The sequence below is a fragment of the Plasmodium gonderi genome (assembly GCF_002157705.1).
Source record: "Plasmodium gonderi DNA, contig: Chr01, whole genome shotgun sequence".
NCBI lineage: Eukaryota > Apicomplexa > Aconoidasida > Haemosporida > Plasmodiidae > Plasmodium > Plasmodium gonderi.
Window position 1 is genome coordinate 810,143 of NW_021628925.1, and position 16,052 is coordinate 826,194.

The 16,052-nt window shown below is 34.5% G+C and overlaps 3 protein-coding genes across 3 annotated transcripts; 1 reads left to right on the plus strand and 2 right to left on the minus strand.

Moving 5' to 3' along the window:
* Positions 1–49: 49 nt before the first annotated feature.
* Positions 50–1,792, minus strand: PGO_011550 (conserved Plasmodium protein, unknown function; the record flags this gene model as incomplete). Its single annotated transcript, XM_028685795.1, has 5 exons — positions 50–145; positions 330–662; positions 904–1,077; positions 1,204–1,484; positions 1,627–1,792. 5 exons carry the CDS (start codon positions 1,790–1,792, stop codon positions 50–52), a joined length of 1,050 nt encoding a protein of 349 aa, XP_028541596.1.
* A 545-nt stretch (positions 1,793–2,337) lies between these two features.
* PGO_011560 (adenylyl cyclase beta) lies at positions 2,338–9,640 on the minus strand (the record flags this gene model as incomplete). Its single annotated transcript, XM_028685796.1, has 5 exons — positions 2,338–2,412; positions 2,750–3,136; positions 3,325–8,712; positions 9,051–9,296; positions 9,548–9,640. The coding sequence occupies 5 exons, from the start codon at positions 9,638–9,640 to the stop codon at positions 2,338–2,340; spliced, it is 6,189 nt and encodes a 2,062-aa protein (XP_028541597.1).
* A 1,747-nt stretch (positions 9,641–11,387) lies between these two features.
* On the plus strand, positions 11,388–15,464 carry PGO_011570 (inositol 5-phosphatase; the record flags this gene model as incomplete). The annotated part of the gene is made up of 1 exon (XM_028685797.1): positions 11,388–15,464. One exon carries the CDS (start codon positions 11,388–11,390, stop codon positions 15,462–15,464), a length of 4,077 nt encoding a protein of 1,358 aa, XP_028541598.1.
* Between the last annotated feature and the right edge of the window lie 588 nt (positions 15,465–16,052).

Genomic DNA, 16,052 nt, shown 5'->3' on the forward strand with positions numbered 1-16,052 from the left:
TGGCCCCTTCACACAATTCTTTGTGCAGTGAACGATGCGTAAGAAGCAGCTAAATGCTCATGCACATACTCTTTATTTTTGTTAGATTCTTTTCTAGGTCTCGAATCAATCGAACTGCATCGGGGTCCCGAAGAAAGGAAAAAAACTGAAAAATGGGGATGGATGAACCGAAAAGGGGGATAAAAAAAAAAAAAAAAATATATATATATATATATATATATATATATATATATAGTAACTCTATGTTTGTGTGAGGGGTAGAAAGCATTTCAAACAAATTGATGTATGTATCACTTGTGAATCCTTTTTCTTTCTTCTTTCTTTTTTACCCCATGTTCAAGAGAACTTAAGCGGATACTACCAACCTCGTGAATACAACTCTGACTTGACACAGTTCTACAAAAATGAGTAAAGGAATACACACATTTTTCTAATTCACTTAAATGAGAAAAGAATAAATCTATGCTCTTCCTCCCTTTTATTGGAATTTCATTGTTCATCATAGTATGATATTCCTCCCTTTGAAATTCCACATTCTTAGGCTCAATTTGGCCAAAATATGTTTTCTGTTTTTGCTTCGATTCAGCATTTTCGACATATCGAACGGTGAAATCTTTGTTGCATAGGGAATTGAAGGCTTTATCTGCAATTTGTTTTTTCAGCTAAAAAGGGGTGGGGGTGGGAGGAGGAGGAGGAGGTTCGAAGTGTATTCAAAAATGCCACAAGGTGATGAGGTCGTGCATTATTTGGGAAGTGTATTAATAGAGCAGTAGTAGTAGGCACGACACCAATACAAACATAGATTAACCACTCTGAAAGTACATGTGTGAATGGAAATTCATTTGGGATGAATTTAATGAGATCCCTCAACCTCCAACCATCCCCTGGAAGCACTGACCATACCTCGTAAATATGTTGAAATAACATGTGTCTCTCCGATTGATATGAAGCAACAGAGTGGTTAATTTTAATTTGGAACTCTAGCATTAGATTCATCTTTTTCAGAATTTCTTCGAGACATAGAAAATTCGTCTTCTTATGTTCTAGTGTGTTTTTGTGTGTATCGATAATCAGTTCCTTGGAAAATGAATCGAAATGTATTTTTTTTTTTTTTTTTTTTTTTTTTTTTTTTCAGTGATATCATCAGGTTTGATGAATGGAAACTGTAGGTATGGCTTAGCATATAAGAATGTAAATTATCACCTGTATAAATCCTCCTTTGTCAACCATTCGGATTTCCTCAAAACTTTGTTTTGACATGGCAGTATTTTTTAATGTTGCATAATTGTGATACGTTTTTCCTATCGATTGTTCTTTAACATTTTCTTCATTTTTGTCACTTTCATCCATGCCGTTCCCATTTTGATAATCCTCTTCATTATTCTGATTTTTCATATGATCAAGTGATCCCATGTAATTTTTTTTTATAATTCGAAAATTGAACTCGCTCAACTTTTCCCCGGAGTAGACATAGTTTTTTTGTTCTACAAATGAATAAATGCACAAGGAGGGAAGAAAAAACAAAAAAAAATTCCAAAAAGTGCAATCGTGAAATTGTGCAAATGTGGAATGTTGAGAAAATAGAAAAAACTGAACAATGCAATTCAAACGGGACAAACGCTTAACCAGTTCGGTTGTCCAGCTTAAGGATGCTGTCATAGATTTCCGAGTTTATTTTCGGAGATTCCGAGAAGGTAGGTAAATCGGTGAGTATATTACTTTCCATTTCATGAAGCTCCAATTTGACTTCACCATTTTGCCTGAACAAGTTATATTCACCTGACTTGTTCATACAGGAATTGGTTTTTTTTTTAATAATTTTTTTTTTTTTTTTCATTAGTCATGTAAATATATTAAAAAAAAAAAAAAAAAAAAAAAATGCAATTTTTGAATGAACTGTTCATGTAAAAATGTGTACTTATAGTCAAGCGTGTATGTGATGGCGACTTTATAATGTGGCTTTGTTGATTGTTCTTAAATGGACTTGTGCGAATCCACAACACGTTTAAGAAGTTCATAAAAAAGGTGTTCGTGCATGTATTCACAAATATGTGTACATACATACATGCATACATGTGTATGTAGACATATTTCGTGATAGTTGATTTGGGAGAACGCTGGGATCCAGCAAAAAAAAAAAAAAAACAACGAAAAAGATAGACAAATGGAAAAAAAAAAAGAAAATTAAATAATAAGTAGGAAGTAATAAAAAATGATATGATGTGATATAATAAAAAATAATAAAAAACAAAGCTGATATATATTTTAAAAAAAAAAAAAATTAAAACCAAAGTGGAGCTATTATCCACAACTGAACAAATAATAAGTAACTTTTGCCTACTCGTCTATATATTTTTTGTAAATTTTTTTGATGTATTGCTTTTCTTCACTCTCGAGCAAGTCATTCAGCACCTGCGGGGGGAGTAAAAGGGGGGGGTGGAGTGGATAACGAGAAATAAAGTAAAAAATATAACACACACTGGTATGCACACACACTGGTATGCACACACACGGGTATGTACACACAGAGGGGCGTTTACAAGTGGAGTAATAAAAAAAACTTCTTATGGGTAATCACTTCAGCAGAATGTCAACACCATACGTATTTGTCACACGTTCAGGAAAATGAGGAAAGTAGAAAGGGCCAATCATTTTTCACAAACGATGTTGCTAATTTTAGGTTGTTTTTTTTCCCTTTTTAATTTTTTTTTTTTTTTTTTTTTTTTTTTTTTCCCCTTATATTTGCTACCTTTTTGAGCGAAAAATTCTTTATACAAAAAAATATCGAGTCATCTGGCACCGCTGAATTTTTGCTGAATACAGAACTATGTTTGTACCTCCTCTCATTGACATCACTAATTTGGTTATATATGTGTCTATACACAAAATTGATGTTGTGAATGGAATTTATATTATCTTTTGGAACTTGATCCGTTTTGTTCTCCTCACACACAAGGAACACATCCTTCTTGAGCAATTCTTTAGTGATTTTCTTCAACTCGGATCGAGAAATATATCTCGGGTATATACACTCCATTTTTTTTATGTTAAAATTTTGCTTGAAGAAGGAGCATAACTTTGCCAGCAGCAGTTCCTCTTGGTTGAGGCTGTCGATGAGTGACATACAATGGGCAGTCTGTCGAGGGGTGAAGATGTGGCATGCATGTTTTGAAGTTTGCAAGTGTGGTAAGTGCCCACGGAGTGCGTCTTTTATGTTTGTTTCATACAGGTGCACAGACAGGTTGTGCGTGTTCAAGCATGTTCCAGCATGTTCAAGCATGTTCCAGCATGTCCAAGCATGTCCGTGTAACTGTGTTATCTTACCAATCGAGGTACCAGGGGAGCCGAGTTTAAGTCGCGCTCTATTTTTATCCCGTATCTGAACCGTTTCTGGCCATTTTTTATCATTGCATCTTTCTGGTCTGAATGAGAACTGGTGAAAGAGGCAATTTTGTTAAAATTTGGGGGCTCATCATGATTGCTGTTCCTCCCTTGTTGTTCACTCTCATATTCATTGGAAAACTGAAAATGCAAAAGTCCTTTCTGCTGTGTAATTATTTGCTTTGTTATGTCGTTGATGTATGTATATGAAGTGGAATTCTGTTCATTAGTCGATCCTGTGTACGTGGTACTACAACTACAGCCACTTGTATGAATATGACCATCGCTGCTAGCACTGTCACCACTGCCACCACTTCCACCATTGAGGTTGACATGAGAAGGTGAGGGGGAGACCGCTTCACGAATCTGTGTGGTGATCAAGTGATTGGATGAGAAGGAAGCGTTGGAGGAAGATCGTTTTTTTATTTTTTGTGAATTCTGTTCCATTTTGGTACTTGTAAAATTTGAGGCATGGTATGAATCCTGTTTTTTATGAATTGATTTAATCGATTCAGGTTCATATGGATATTTATACATTTTCATATACTTATTTTTTAGTAGATAAAATAAAGTATACTGAACAAATTTTGGAATCCCGAAACATGTCTTATTTAAGTAATCAATTAATTCATTATTCAATTCTTCTTTTTTAACCCTTAAGCATAATGTGACAAATTCATATAATTGTTCTTTATTTAAATGTTCAAGTTTTATACACCCATTACATTGCTGTGCATATCTTTTTATTTTTTTGATATCTCTAGATTCATTAGTTTTATTTTTCACTCCATTCACAAATAGAAAAATTAGTGGTTTTTGTTTTCCAATAAACGTAGGGTTACAAAGTGGTGATTTCTTACACTGCATGGAATGAGTTTTTTTATTACTGAGAAGATTATTTTCTCTAATTTGACTATTATTTGTGTTATAACTTAATTCGCTGTTTTCACATGTGGCTAGTTCATCATCCTTTGTGTTTCCTTCTAATTGTCCTTTCATCTTTTGTTGAGCCATGTACAATAATATGCTGTCATTTATATTTGGATACAAGGTTTTAAATAATTTCTGCTTGGTTTTGTATGATTGTTTGGATTTTTCCTCCCGAAATAACTGAGCTATGTTAATGTCATCCCATTTATTTCCTGAATTGTTCATAAAACGCTCTCTTTTTTCGCCTTCTTTTTTTCCCTCGTTTTTGTATTCTTCTGGAAGGGGTTCCCCGTCTTGGTTATGCTTGTTCAGACCCTTTTCATTATTAAGTGACGAATCTGCTTTGTCTGATTCCTCACAAGTTAGCTTTTCCCTTCTATTCCAACTCGAATAATTATTAGATTCGAGATGATACTGTCCATTTGAAGAATTTTCCTGCTTCATACAATTCTCCCGTTTGATGAGATTCGCATCTGTACCATGTTCATGCGTATTTTTTTCAGAATATTTGTCTCCTTCAGCACATTCTTTATGCTTCGCTGAAGTGGATGAATCCTTTGGATAACTTGAAAGTATGTGATTATTATTTGGAATGTGGAAAATTCCTTTGCAATAATTGCACCCTCTGCTGTGATGTCTCCTCCAGTGTTTTATCCTGTTTTGCATACTTTTCAAAATTTTGTTCCTTTTATACATAGCCAATTTTGCAATGGTTTTGCACACATCCCATGCAGTTTCATCATTTTTTATGTTTAATGATGTCCCGGTTCTATAGTTGAAAACAATGAATGTATACTCGTGTAGAGTGAAGTAATAAATCATGGAATTTATTATTCCAATTCGATTCTCTTTCCAATCGGTTTTAAATTTTGGCTGTTCCTCAACACGTCCATCAGACGATCCTTCAAGTGGTTTCACAGTTAACTCTCCAATCGTCCCTTTAAATACTTTCTCGGTTCCCTCTCCTATGGCATATCCATCCGATTGTGCACTTATTTCTGTTCTGTTATGACTCCTAGCTAGATCCTGAGTCTCGCGTCGATGCCACCTTCCCCCAGTGTGGCTGTTGAATAAGTAGCTTATTGTGGTTAAAACTTGTTTGCACAAATTGTTGTTGCTGTTCTTCTTCTTCTTCTTTTTCTTCCTATTCTCCTTTTTCCCATTGCTGTGGTTTCTTTTTTTTCTCTTTCCATTTTCTCGCTCATTGGATTTGTTCGTATCCAAGGAGTCCACACTAGAAATGTGGCTATCACTGTGACTGCTTCTGCCGCTGCTTCTGTCACTGCTTCTGTCACTGCTTCTGTCACTGCTTCTGCTACTGCTTCTGTCACTGCTTCTGCTACTGCTTCTGTCACTGCTTCTGCCACTGCTTCTGCCACTGCAGGTTCCCCTCCCGACACTGTCGTGCTGTTTGTTTTTTTTAATTTTGTTTTTTCCATTGCTACTCATTTTTCCCGTGTACCGTTCTCGCGAAAGGGTATCTGCACATTGTGGTTCGTCGGTAGGATCGCCTGTGCCAGCATCTGTATCTTTGTCTGTATGTGAATGTTGGGAGAATAAGAATCCCTTTTTAGTACTTTTCTCGTTCCTCACCTGGACACTGTTCGTCTGAGAGTACACATTTGCATAAATTTTTTTCTCACCTTTTAGACTCATATGAGGTATATTCAAATCGTCCACAATGCTAGACATGCACTTGAAAAACCAGTGATAAGATGGGTGTGTTATTTCTCTGAGGACATTATAATTGTCATTTTTTCGAATGAATATATTTTCTTTTCTCATATTACAGACTTTCCACATGTGCAGCATATCATTGCATAACATTTTCCATGGAAGTAATGAATTGGTAATATTGATGTATAGAGAATCTGGCATATTACTAACTTTGAATATTTTGAAATTCTTCAATCTCTTCGAAATTAGTGTAATCATTTCGAATACACCAATGTTTTCATTTCCCTCTAGGAATAAGACACCTCCAATGTTATACATTTGAGAAAAATCTAAATACAAGGGATCATAATATTCATGTAGAAGTAGTGGGCCCGTATGTGAGTTATAATCAACACATGTTGCAGATTTTACTTTGCTATTGAGGGAATGTCCATAAATGGCTTCCCACGGAGGAGAGTTAGGTTGGGAATGCATCTGATGGGAAGTTTCCCAATTTTTTTTTTCCCTCCAAATTTGCTGATTTAGATGAGGAGTATCTATTTCTTCACTTTCTCTTAAGTAGTAGAGACAGTCCTTCCTTCCAAGAAGTTGGTTTATTTTTCTTCTGAATGTTTTTTCATAGTATCTAATTAGATAATTTTTGTTTAAAAAGGAGAAATCCGTGACTTCCTCGTAGGGGCAACTCTCCTTTGTGTCGGGTGTACCGATACTAGCGATACTAGCGATACTAGCGGTGTTAGCAGTATTAGCAGTATTAGCAGTATTAGCGGTGTTAGCGATACTAGCTGTTTTAGCAGTACTAGCTGTTTTAGCTGTGTTAGCGGTACTAGCGCTTCCATTCGTACTAGTGATCCCGTTATGGCTAGCACTTCCATTGGCTGCAGCGCTTTCATCCACACCCTCTTGTAACTCGTTATCAGTGAAGTAGTCATCCGATGTGTCATAGTCGTAGGAAAGCTGGGTATGTCTTTTATTAATGGTTCCTATAGGGGAATATATTTTGATAAGTTTGTTTTTTCCTTTAACCTTAATAGAAATAAGCTTTTGAAATGAGATGGAATGCTTGCAGCTGTTAAATGTGTTTTCATCTACGTATATTTCCTTATTCCCAGCTTTACAGCAGAGTCTAGCAGCAACATTGACCGCATCCCCAAGGGCTGTGTATTCCTTTCTGATTTTATTTCCAATTATTCCACACCAAATTCTACCGGTGGAAATTCCTATACTACCATTTAATTTTAGAGATTTCAATGCATCTATAAGCCGAAAGCAAGTTAAAAGTGCCCTTACAGAATCATCACAGTGGAACAAGGGTGGTAATCCAAACATAATAAGAATTAATATCCCTTTATCATCAAATATGAATTTATTTATTGTACCTTCCATGGTAAACACAGCTTTTTGTGTTAACTTCATTATTCCATGAGCTGAATATATACCTATCATTGTAGATGTATCGATGTCTTTTACAGAAACGAATATTATGGTGACTTTTCTTATTTCATTAAAAAATATGTTACACCCTATTGACATTTTTCTGTATACAATATCTGGAACAAAGCTTTTTAGAAGGAAGTAAAAATGTTCAAGCCTCAAATTTGCCTCGTTCAGCGATCCGCATCTGTTTTGTAGTTCATTTCTCCTGCTTTGCAGTTCACTTCTCCTGCTTTGCAGTTCACTTCTCCCGTTTTGCTGTTCACTTCTCCCGTTTTGCTGCTCACTTCTCCCATCAATTGGTATGCACGCTGCCTCTTCCTCCTTTTGGTACTCTCTTTTCAATTTCATCATATCTATTTCATTCTTCAGTTTAATGAACAAATAAAACTTCTTCCTTGGTATCTCTTGTACTATAATCTTATCTTTTACTTTGTTGTAGAATTTGTAAGATATAACACTTTCTCCATTCTTAGCTAGTGATTCTCCTATACCTATTTCTTCCAGAGGTTTTCCTGACAGTAGATAATCTCTCTTGTTAAGTACATTCCCCAGTTGAAGAAAGCTAACTTTTCCATAGGTAATAGCAATGTGCACTTTTAAAAATCTATTCTCTATCGGTGTTGGGAATTTGTTGAGGAGTTTATGTATGTCTACGCAGCATCCCAAAGCTAGCAGACATATTTTTTTCACATCTTCTATTTTCTGGTTTCTGAGTGGTCTTTTTTTTGAACCCCTTTTTGAACCCCTTTTTGAACCTTTTTTTGAACCCATTTTTGAATCTTTTTTTGAATTCGTTTTTGAATTTTTTTGGTTTTCTTCCGTTTCGTACCCCATAGAGTATGCACTTTCAGAAGGATAATAGTCTGAGTTCTGACTTGGAGTCAGCACCTCGTCGGGTTCTCCTCCCCCTAGTGCTGTATCATCTCCAGGTGGTGCATCGTCTCCCGATTCTACATCGTCTCCCTGTTCTACATCGTCTCCCGGTTTTGCATCGCCTCCCGGTTTTGCATCGCCTCCCGGTTTTGCATCGCCTCCCGATTCTACATCTTCTCCATATGCATTCGATGCTGGCATCTTTGGAAGTCCCTTTTTAGAGGTTCTCCTCAAAGGCCAAATGACAAGCACAGCATCCCCACTGAACTTTATGATGTCTCCTCCCCAGAAATCGATAATCTTAATGAGGATGTTAAAAAACTTGTTTAGGCAATTCCCAAGAAGTTCTGTTCCGTTGATTCGCTTGTCTAGCTGTTCGGCTAGGTTTGAGAACCCACTTGCGTCACAGAAAAACTGAATCAAAAAAAAAAAAAAAAAGGAAAAGTGAACAAAAGGGAAGAAATGAGTTTTGGAAAAATGTAAACACATAAATTATTTTTTCTTTTTTTATATATTATTATATGATGAGATTGTTGTAAAATTCTGGGCAATTTTGAGTAGAGGGGGGGAGAGGTCAGGCAAAATGGATGTTTCTTTTTTTTTTTCCTTTTTTTTTTTTCCTTTTTTTTTTTCCTTTTTTTTTTTCCTTTTTTTTTTTCCTTTTTTTTTTTTCTTTTTTTTTTTTTTTTTTTTTTTTTTTTTTTTTTTTTTTTTTTTTTTTTCTTTTTTTTTTTTCCTTTTTTTTTCCCAACCACAACCGCATCGAACTTCTGAATGACAAGTTTTGAGAAGAATCTATTTGGATCTTGACATCGACTATAAACATTTAACAAAATTTTGGGGAAGAAAGATCTGAAGGTGTATAGATTTTCACTTTCTTTGAGAATGTTTTTATACGTCTTTTTCTGATCCTCTAGATTGCCTTTTTTATTAAGTTCATTTTCAATTGTCCGTTCACATTTTATGCTGAACCATCTCCAATCGGTAGTATAATCTTTCTGCGAGTGTGGTGATTTGGCAGGTATGCACAAATGTGTAGGAAAGATACACCTTGTCACAAGACTCTATTAGAGACGTATGAAATGTGTTAAGACAGACTCTAATGTGGTAACGTGGGTATCAGAAAGAGTAAGGAAGTATGTGCACATGTATTTGCGTGTGTGTATTTGCCTGTACATGCATTTGTGTGTGTGTATTTGTCTGTACATGCATTTGTGTGTGTGTGTGTGTGTTTGTGGAGAGAACCTACCGAATAATCCCTGCTCGTCTTGCTGATTGATTGATGTCCCGTTTGTCCATAGTCACAGGACTTGAGGTATTCACTGAATATGTTTTTAATCATTGTTTCTGAGTTGCACTGCGATCGTCATAGGGAGAGGTAAAAAAAATGAATAAATAAAGTAAAATAGAATAAAATTAAATAGAGCAAAATGGAATAAAATTAAATAGAGCAAAATGGAATAAAATTAAATAGAGCAAAATGGAATAAAATTAAATAGAGCAAAATGGAATAAAATTAAATAGAGCAAAATGGAATAAAATTAAATAGAGCAAAATAGAATAAAATTAAATAGAGCAAAATGGAATAAAATTAAATAGAGCAAAATAGAATAAAATTAAATAGAGCAAAATGGAATAAAATTAAATAGAGCAAAATAGAATAAAATTAAATAGAGCAAAATGGAATAAAATTAAATAAAGCAAAAATAATGGTTCGGGTTGTTCACGTGGACAATGTGTGGGAAGAGAATGCCGAGAAAACACGAAATAAACTTAACGAATGAAAGAAGTGTGAAAAAAAGACGCACATGACATGCATATATACATGCACGGGAGTTGGCAACTAGAAAAATGAACACGCAGTGTGCATGTGGCATGTCTACAAAATTTTCTGTCGCTGCTGATTATGTCATTTGGATGTCAACATCGCCTTCCCCAGTTATGATGCACATTTGAAGAAGACTAGATGTAGACTAGACACAGATTAGACGCACCTTGGGAGCACATTCGAGATTGGAGGCTACAAGTTGGGGAGAGGGGTCTGAAAATTTTGGCCAAAAATTATTCTCTACACAACATGTTTATGTTAGTATAGCTCAGAATGTCTTTATATATGCACATTTGAAAAAAAAAAAAAAAAAAAAAAAAACATATACTAGTGTTTTTTTTTTTTTTTTTTTTTTTCCTGAAAGCACTTTTTCAGAATTGTCCTTACGCATACTGGTCAGTTCTGAAAAGACATATGAAGTGAATTTCAAAATTAATAATTAGGGAGGATAATAAAAAAAGGTGAGAAGTGGAACCAACTCCACCTGATCAAAAAAAAAAAAAAAAAAAGGAAAAAAAAGTTTCCTTCATCTAAGGTTATCCTCAAAATTGGTAAAAAATCGGAACATATATTTGTACACACCAGTATATACATATATATATGCAAAAATATGCATATATATGCAAATATGTATGAATATATTTACGTGTTTTATTTTTTTTTCCTTCTTTTTCCTTGTCTGCGTGTTGTAATCTTAGCGTAAGTTGTAGTAATTAAAACCATCCTGTAAATTGTAAACGGGGCGCACCCTTTATGCTGCAACTGAGGTAATGTAAAAAAAAAAAAAAAAAAAAAAAAAAAGGGAAGAAGCAATCTGTGGAATATGAACAACAGATCTATGTTTTGTTCTCCTTTTTTTCCGAGGGAGGTATATATCAACAGAACAGTTGAGTGCAATACAAAAAAAAAAAAAAAAAAAAAATGTGTGCCTTTTATTTTTTTTTTTTTTTTTTTTTTTTTGTCAACAGTGAGGTGAAACGGAATGGGGTGGGGATTCAAAAAATATCAAATTGCGAGTTGGTGCTGAGGTATATGGGTCCAGGTAGATTGTTGGAGAAGTAGAAGAAGAAAAAAAGAACAAGAAGTTGGAGTAGTAGAGGAAGAAAAAAAAAAAAAAAAAAAAAAAAAAACCTAACACACAGAGAGAACAAAATAACTAAAATTGGAAATAGCCAAAATTAATGAGGAAAAGGGGTAGGCACCCACTTGCCTAATTTAGAAATAAATTATGAGCACTAACGAAATTGATAAAAACTGAAAGATGTATGGAGGAAAGCTGAGGGCGCTGAGGAAGGTGAAGGTATATGGATCCCAAGATTCGATATTCATTGTTGGATTAAACAAAAAGGAAGAGTCATATGAAATTACAGAATTAGCTAGAAGCAAAGAAATCGAAATAAAGCAACATTTTGAGGTACACAAAAAAATAACATATAGGAATTTTATAAGAAAGAAGGGATTAGAATATGTATGCAAGTGTGAGGGAATATTAGGATGCATTAAATTTTTAAACTATCCATACTTGTATGCTATTACAAAGAAAGAAAAAGTAGCCCTTTTATTTAACGAACATCAAGTTTATAACGTGAAATCTATATTACTAATCCCTTTTAGAGATGATGTATATGACAATTTCAATAATGAAAATGAACTAGTACAGATATTTTACAATAGTGTAAATCACAAATATATGTATTTTTCATATACATACAACTTACCTTGCTGTGTTCAAGAGAATTTTTATATACAAAAAGAACTTCTTAAAGGTAATGAGGTTCACGGAGCGAATTGTAAAAATGTGTATATATGGAATTATTACCATTGTAAACCTTTTATCCGAAAAAATATATTTATATGTGTATTAGTTATTAATGGTTTTTTAACACAATCTAAATTTTCTTGTATGGGCAATTGGGTAGATGTCACATTTATCGCTAGAAGGTCTATTAAATATGCAGGGACAAGGTATCGAAAAAGAGGAGTTAATGCAAAAGGGTATTCAGCAAATGAAGTGGAAACAGAAATAATTTTATTTAAAAAGAATTATGATAGTGCTATCTTGTCTTATGTTCAATTGAGAGGTTCTGTTCCAATATTATGGAATCAATCAGTTACATTTCAGATTTTGAAGAGACCCAAAATAAAGTGTGTAAAAAATGACATAGATTTTACCTGCACAAAAAGACATTTTCAACATTTGTTGAAAAGATATGGATATCCAATAACTGTTATAAATCTGTTAAGCCAAAAAAAACATTCGGATGAAAATAATTTATCGAAAGAATATGAAACTTGTATAAAAATTATCAATAAGAATATTCCTCCACCTATTCGCATTATTTATAAACATTTAGATTTAAGAAAAGCATATAAAATTGGAACCAAGTACACTTTACAGAATCTCAAGTTACTTTTTCTCTTTTCTCAGAATAAGGTGGGATATTTTTATCTACTCAACAATAAAGTGCTTATGATTCAAAGAGGTATTTTTAGATTCAATTGTGTGGACTGCTTGGATCGGACAAATGCCGCACAGTTATTTATGAATATGTACATGTTTGTACATTTCCTTAAACTTATTAATCAGATGAAGAACAATTCATTTTGTGTAAATCATATTTCACATCTCTCTCACATGTATGAACATCTTGGGGATGCCATATCTAAACAGTATGCAGGTTCTACTGCACACAAGAAGTATACTCCAGGACAAGGTACAAACTTTTTTGTTCAATCGAAGGAATTACTTACATCTTTGAAGCGATATTACATTAGTTCCTTTAATGATTTGGAAAAGCAAAAGTCCATAAATTTGTTTCTCGGTGTGATGGATGATAAGCTTGACGATATCCAGGATGCCCACGACTTGGACACATATGTGCATGGGTGCATTTTTTTTAAATCCCCGCGCGCCGATTCTTACCACTATTGGTGGGTTCTACCTCTGGAGCGCTTCTACCGAAAGGTGGAGTTGCTGCTAGGGAGGAGAGGCGAGGGCGGTGATAGAAGTAGAAGAAGTGATAGAAGTGATAGAAGCAGGAGGAGCGAGAGAAGTGATAGAAGCAGGAGGAGCGAGAGAAGTGATAGAAGCAGGAGGAGCGAGAGAAGTGATAGAATCGGTTTGGAAGGTTTAGGGTTTAGAACCCATTTTGGGCGAGGGGAAGGTGGCGCCCCATGGAACGGATGGACACGATCCAAAGGATTCGTCAAACGTGGGAGGAAGACATGGAAAACCAGGAATGAGAAGAAGATGAAGAAGAAGAAGAAGAGGAAGCAAGACATTCCCAGCTTGCACCAGAATTTGAAGTTCTACCATCGCTGCTTCAGCAGAAATAATGTATTCAAAAACATTTACAATGCACACAATCTGCACAATTGCTTCATAGCTGGAAGTTTAGGTATTGCTGGAAACAATCCCCAAGATGGTAATATGCCAAAGGAGGGGAGGAACCCTGTTCCTACGGTTAGAAGAGAATTAACAACAAGAAATACTGTATTCAGAGTTCATAATAAGATGCAGAATGACATAGTGCAAGAGAAAGTGCAGGTGAAAATGAAAAAATGGGACATGCATGTGCTATCTCCCTTCGAACGATCATTTAATCACATCGGATACGTATGCAAATTTTACAATGTTTACAAAAATGATTTCAGTACTCATTTCAAAAATCAGAACATTTTTAGATTCCGTGCATGGAGATTGATAGCCACATATAATTATCTTAATTATGTAAAAATTTTCTTTGATTTTTTTTTCCTCTTTTACTACTGCTTCTGCATTCATTATAGTGTAAATATGGTCTACATGCAGCATATAAATGTCCTGTCTGAGAAGTTTGGTGGGGTCGAAAATGGCAAGGAGAGACGGATCCAAATGGGTGAGCCGAATGGGCAGAGCGAGACAAACAAGCTGAGTGAATCGAACGAGCTAAGTTCAACGGTAGAAGAAAATAATTTATACGAGTTTTTTCCCCTGATCAATATACATACATCTGAAAAAGATGTACAAAGCGTGATACGGCATTTTGAACATTACAAAAAAATGCCTTTTTCATTAGAACCTTATTTGGTTTATGACAATCTTAATAAACATCCCTATCAGTATATGCTAATGAATCTGCGTTCGACTTGGTCACGTGGAAAAAAATCGGGAAGATGCAATCCATTAGTGAAAGAACGTTTATCCAGATGGATTTGCAGAAGGGGTGAGCGTCAGGGGATGATAGAGAAAAGTAAAAACGTTGAGATTGGGGGAGAAACAAACGAAGGATTAGAAGAGAATCTCCCACCAATGTGTACAAAAAGACACATGAACCAAATAAGAGAACGAGTTATGAATGGAAAAGGAGCTTCGCCATATTATGGAAGATCTTATAAGAGACCTCAAAAAAGAGATTGTGAAAAAAGGAAAAAACGGAAGAAGCAAGTGGATGCGTTGGGAAATCAGATAAATAAAATGCCGCGCGTGTACTGTCCTCTGTACTTTAATGTAAACATAATAAAATTTTTTCTTTTCATATACAATAATTATTGTGATAATGGGATTACTCATGAGAGGATTGATCTTGACATGTGTCCAAAGTCCATGATAAAGGTAAAAGAAATGGTGATAGATATGTGTAGAAAGCACACACAAGAATGTAACAATTTGGAAGTAATGTCTTTTGCACCACGATCGGCATTGTATAACATGAAATTATTCATTGATCAAGCGATTCGCTCACAATCCCTTGAGGGTTTTCTTAGCGATTTGTACATGAATTATATTTATAAGATCCATGAATATAAGGAGTTAAATATAGAGAGTATCGCAAATTCATATATATCAGTCTGTAGCAATGCAAAAAAAAATATAAAAAAAAAAAAAAAAAAAGCAAAAGGAAAAAAGTACCTTTTAGATGAGTATGGCGAGGACTCCTTTGAATATAATTTAAAGAAAAAAAAAAAAAAAAAAAAAATTCTTCTAATCGATAAGAAAATAAAAAATGAAATTAACAAGAATTATAAAAATATGAGCACTACATATTCATCCATTAAACATTTTGAAAAATACTATTTTGATAAAATGAGCGAATTCCAAAAAAAGGACAAGCAAATAAAAACATTTTTTTTTGACAGAACCAACATTGTACGCACAGATATGGTTAATCATCGTTATTATAATAAGTACCTTATGGAGACTCCTTTGCATTATGTTAATTTCAATCAAGATACAAATATGTCAAAACTATATTCCCCTCATCTGTCCGACTTTAACATTTTCCATCATACAATCGAATCGAATGTAGATTATCAGCAGTATTGTGATCCTCTCTCCCACCAAATATTCCGACATTAGGGAATGTGTTTGTGGGTGTAGGTGGAGAGGGGGAGGAGGTCGTCCTCCGCCTTCGGTTCACTGCATCAGCCATGTTTTGTATTTCTCCCGATTTTTTGTGATTTTTTATGATTTTCTACGACTTTGTGCCATGTATTGTATTTCCTCTAATTTTTTGTGATTTTTTATGATTTTCTACGACTTTGTGCCATGTATTGTATATTTCCTCTAATTTTTTGTGATTTTCTACAACTTTATACCATTTTTTATTCTACACTGTTTAACATGATTCCAAAATGATACCTGTTCGATCCCAATTATGTCAATCGATTCATCCTCTTCGTGACTATTAAAACACTCCTTTGAAATTCACACAGGAGAGAGTGAGTGCTAATAGATTTGGCTCTTGTCAAACATGACACCTTCCCCCCCTACACACACCTCTCTTTGTATCCTCAGACAAAAGAAATCTGCTCATATACACAACTCTTAAATAAAAACACACATTATGTCTTTTTTTTTTTTTTTTTTTTTTTTTTTTTTTTTTTTTTTTTTTTGAGGACTGATTGGTTAAAGTTCGGTGTAGACTTGGGGTTCATATATCCCATG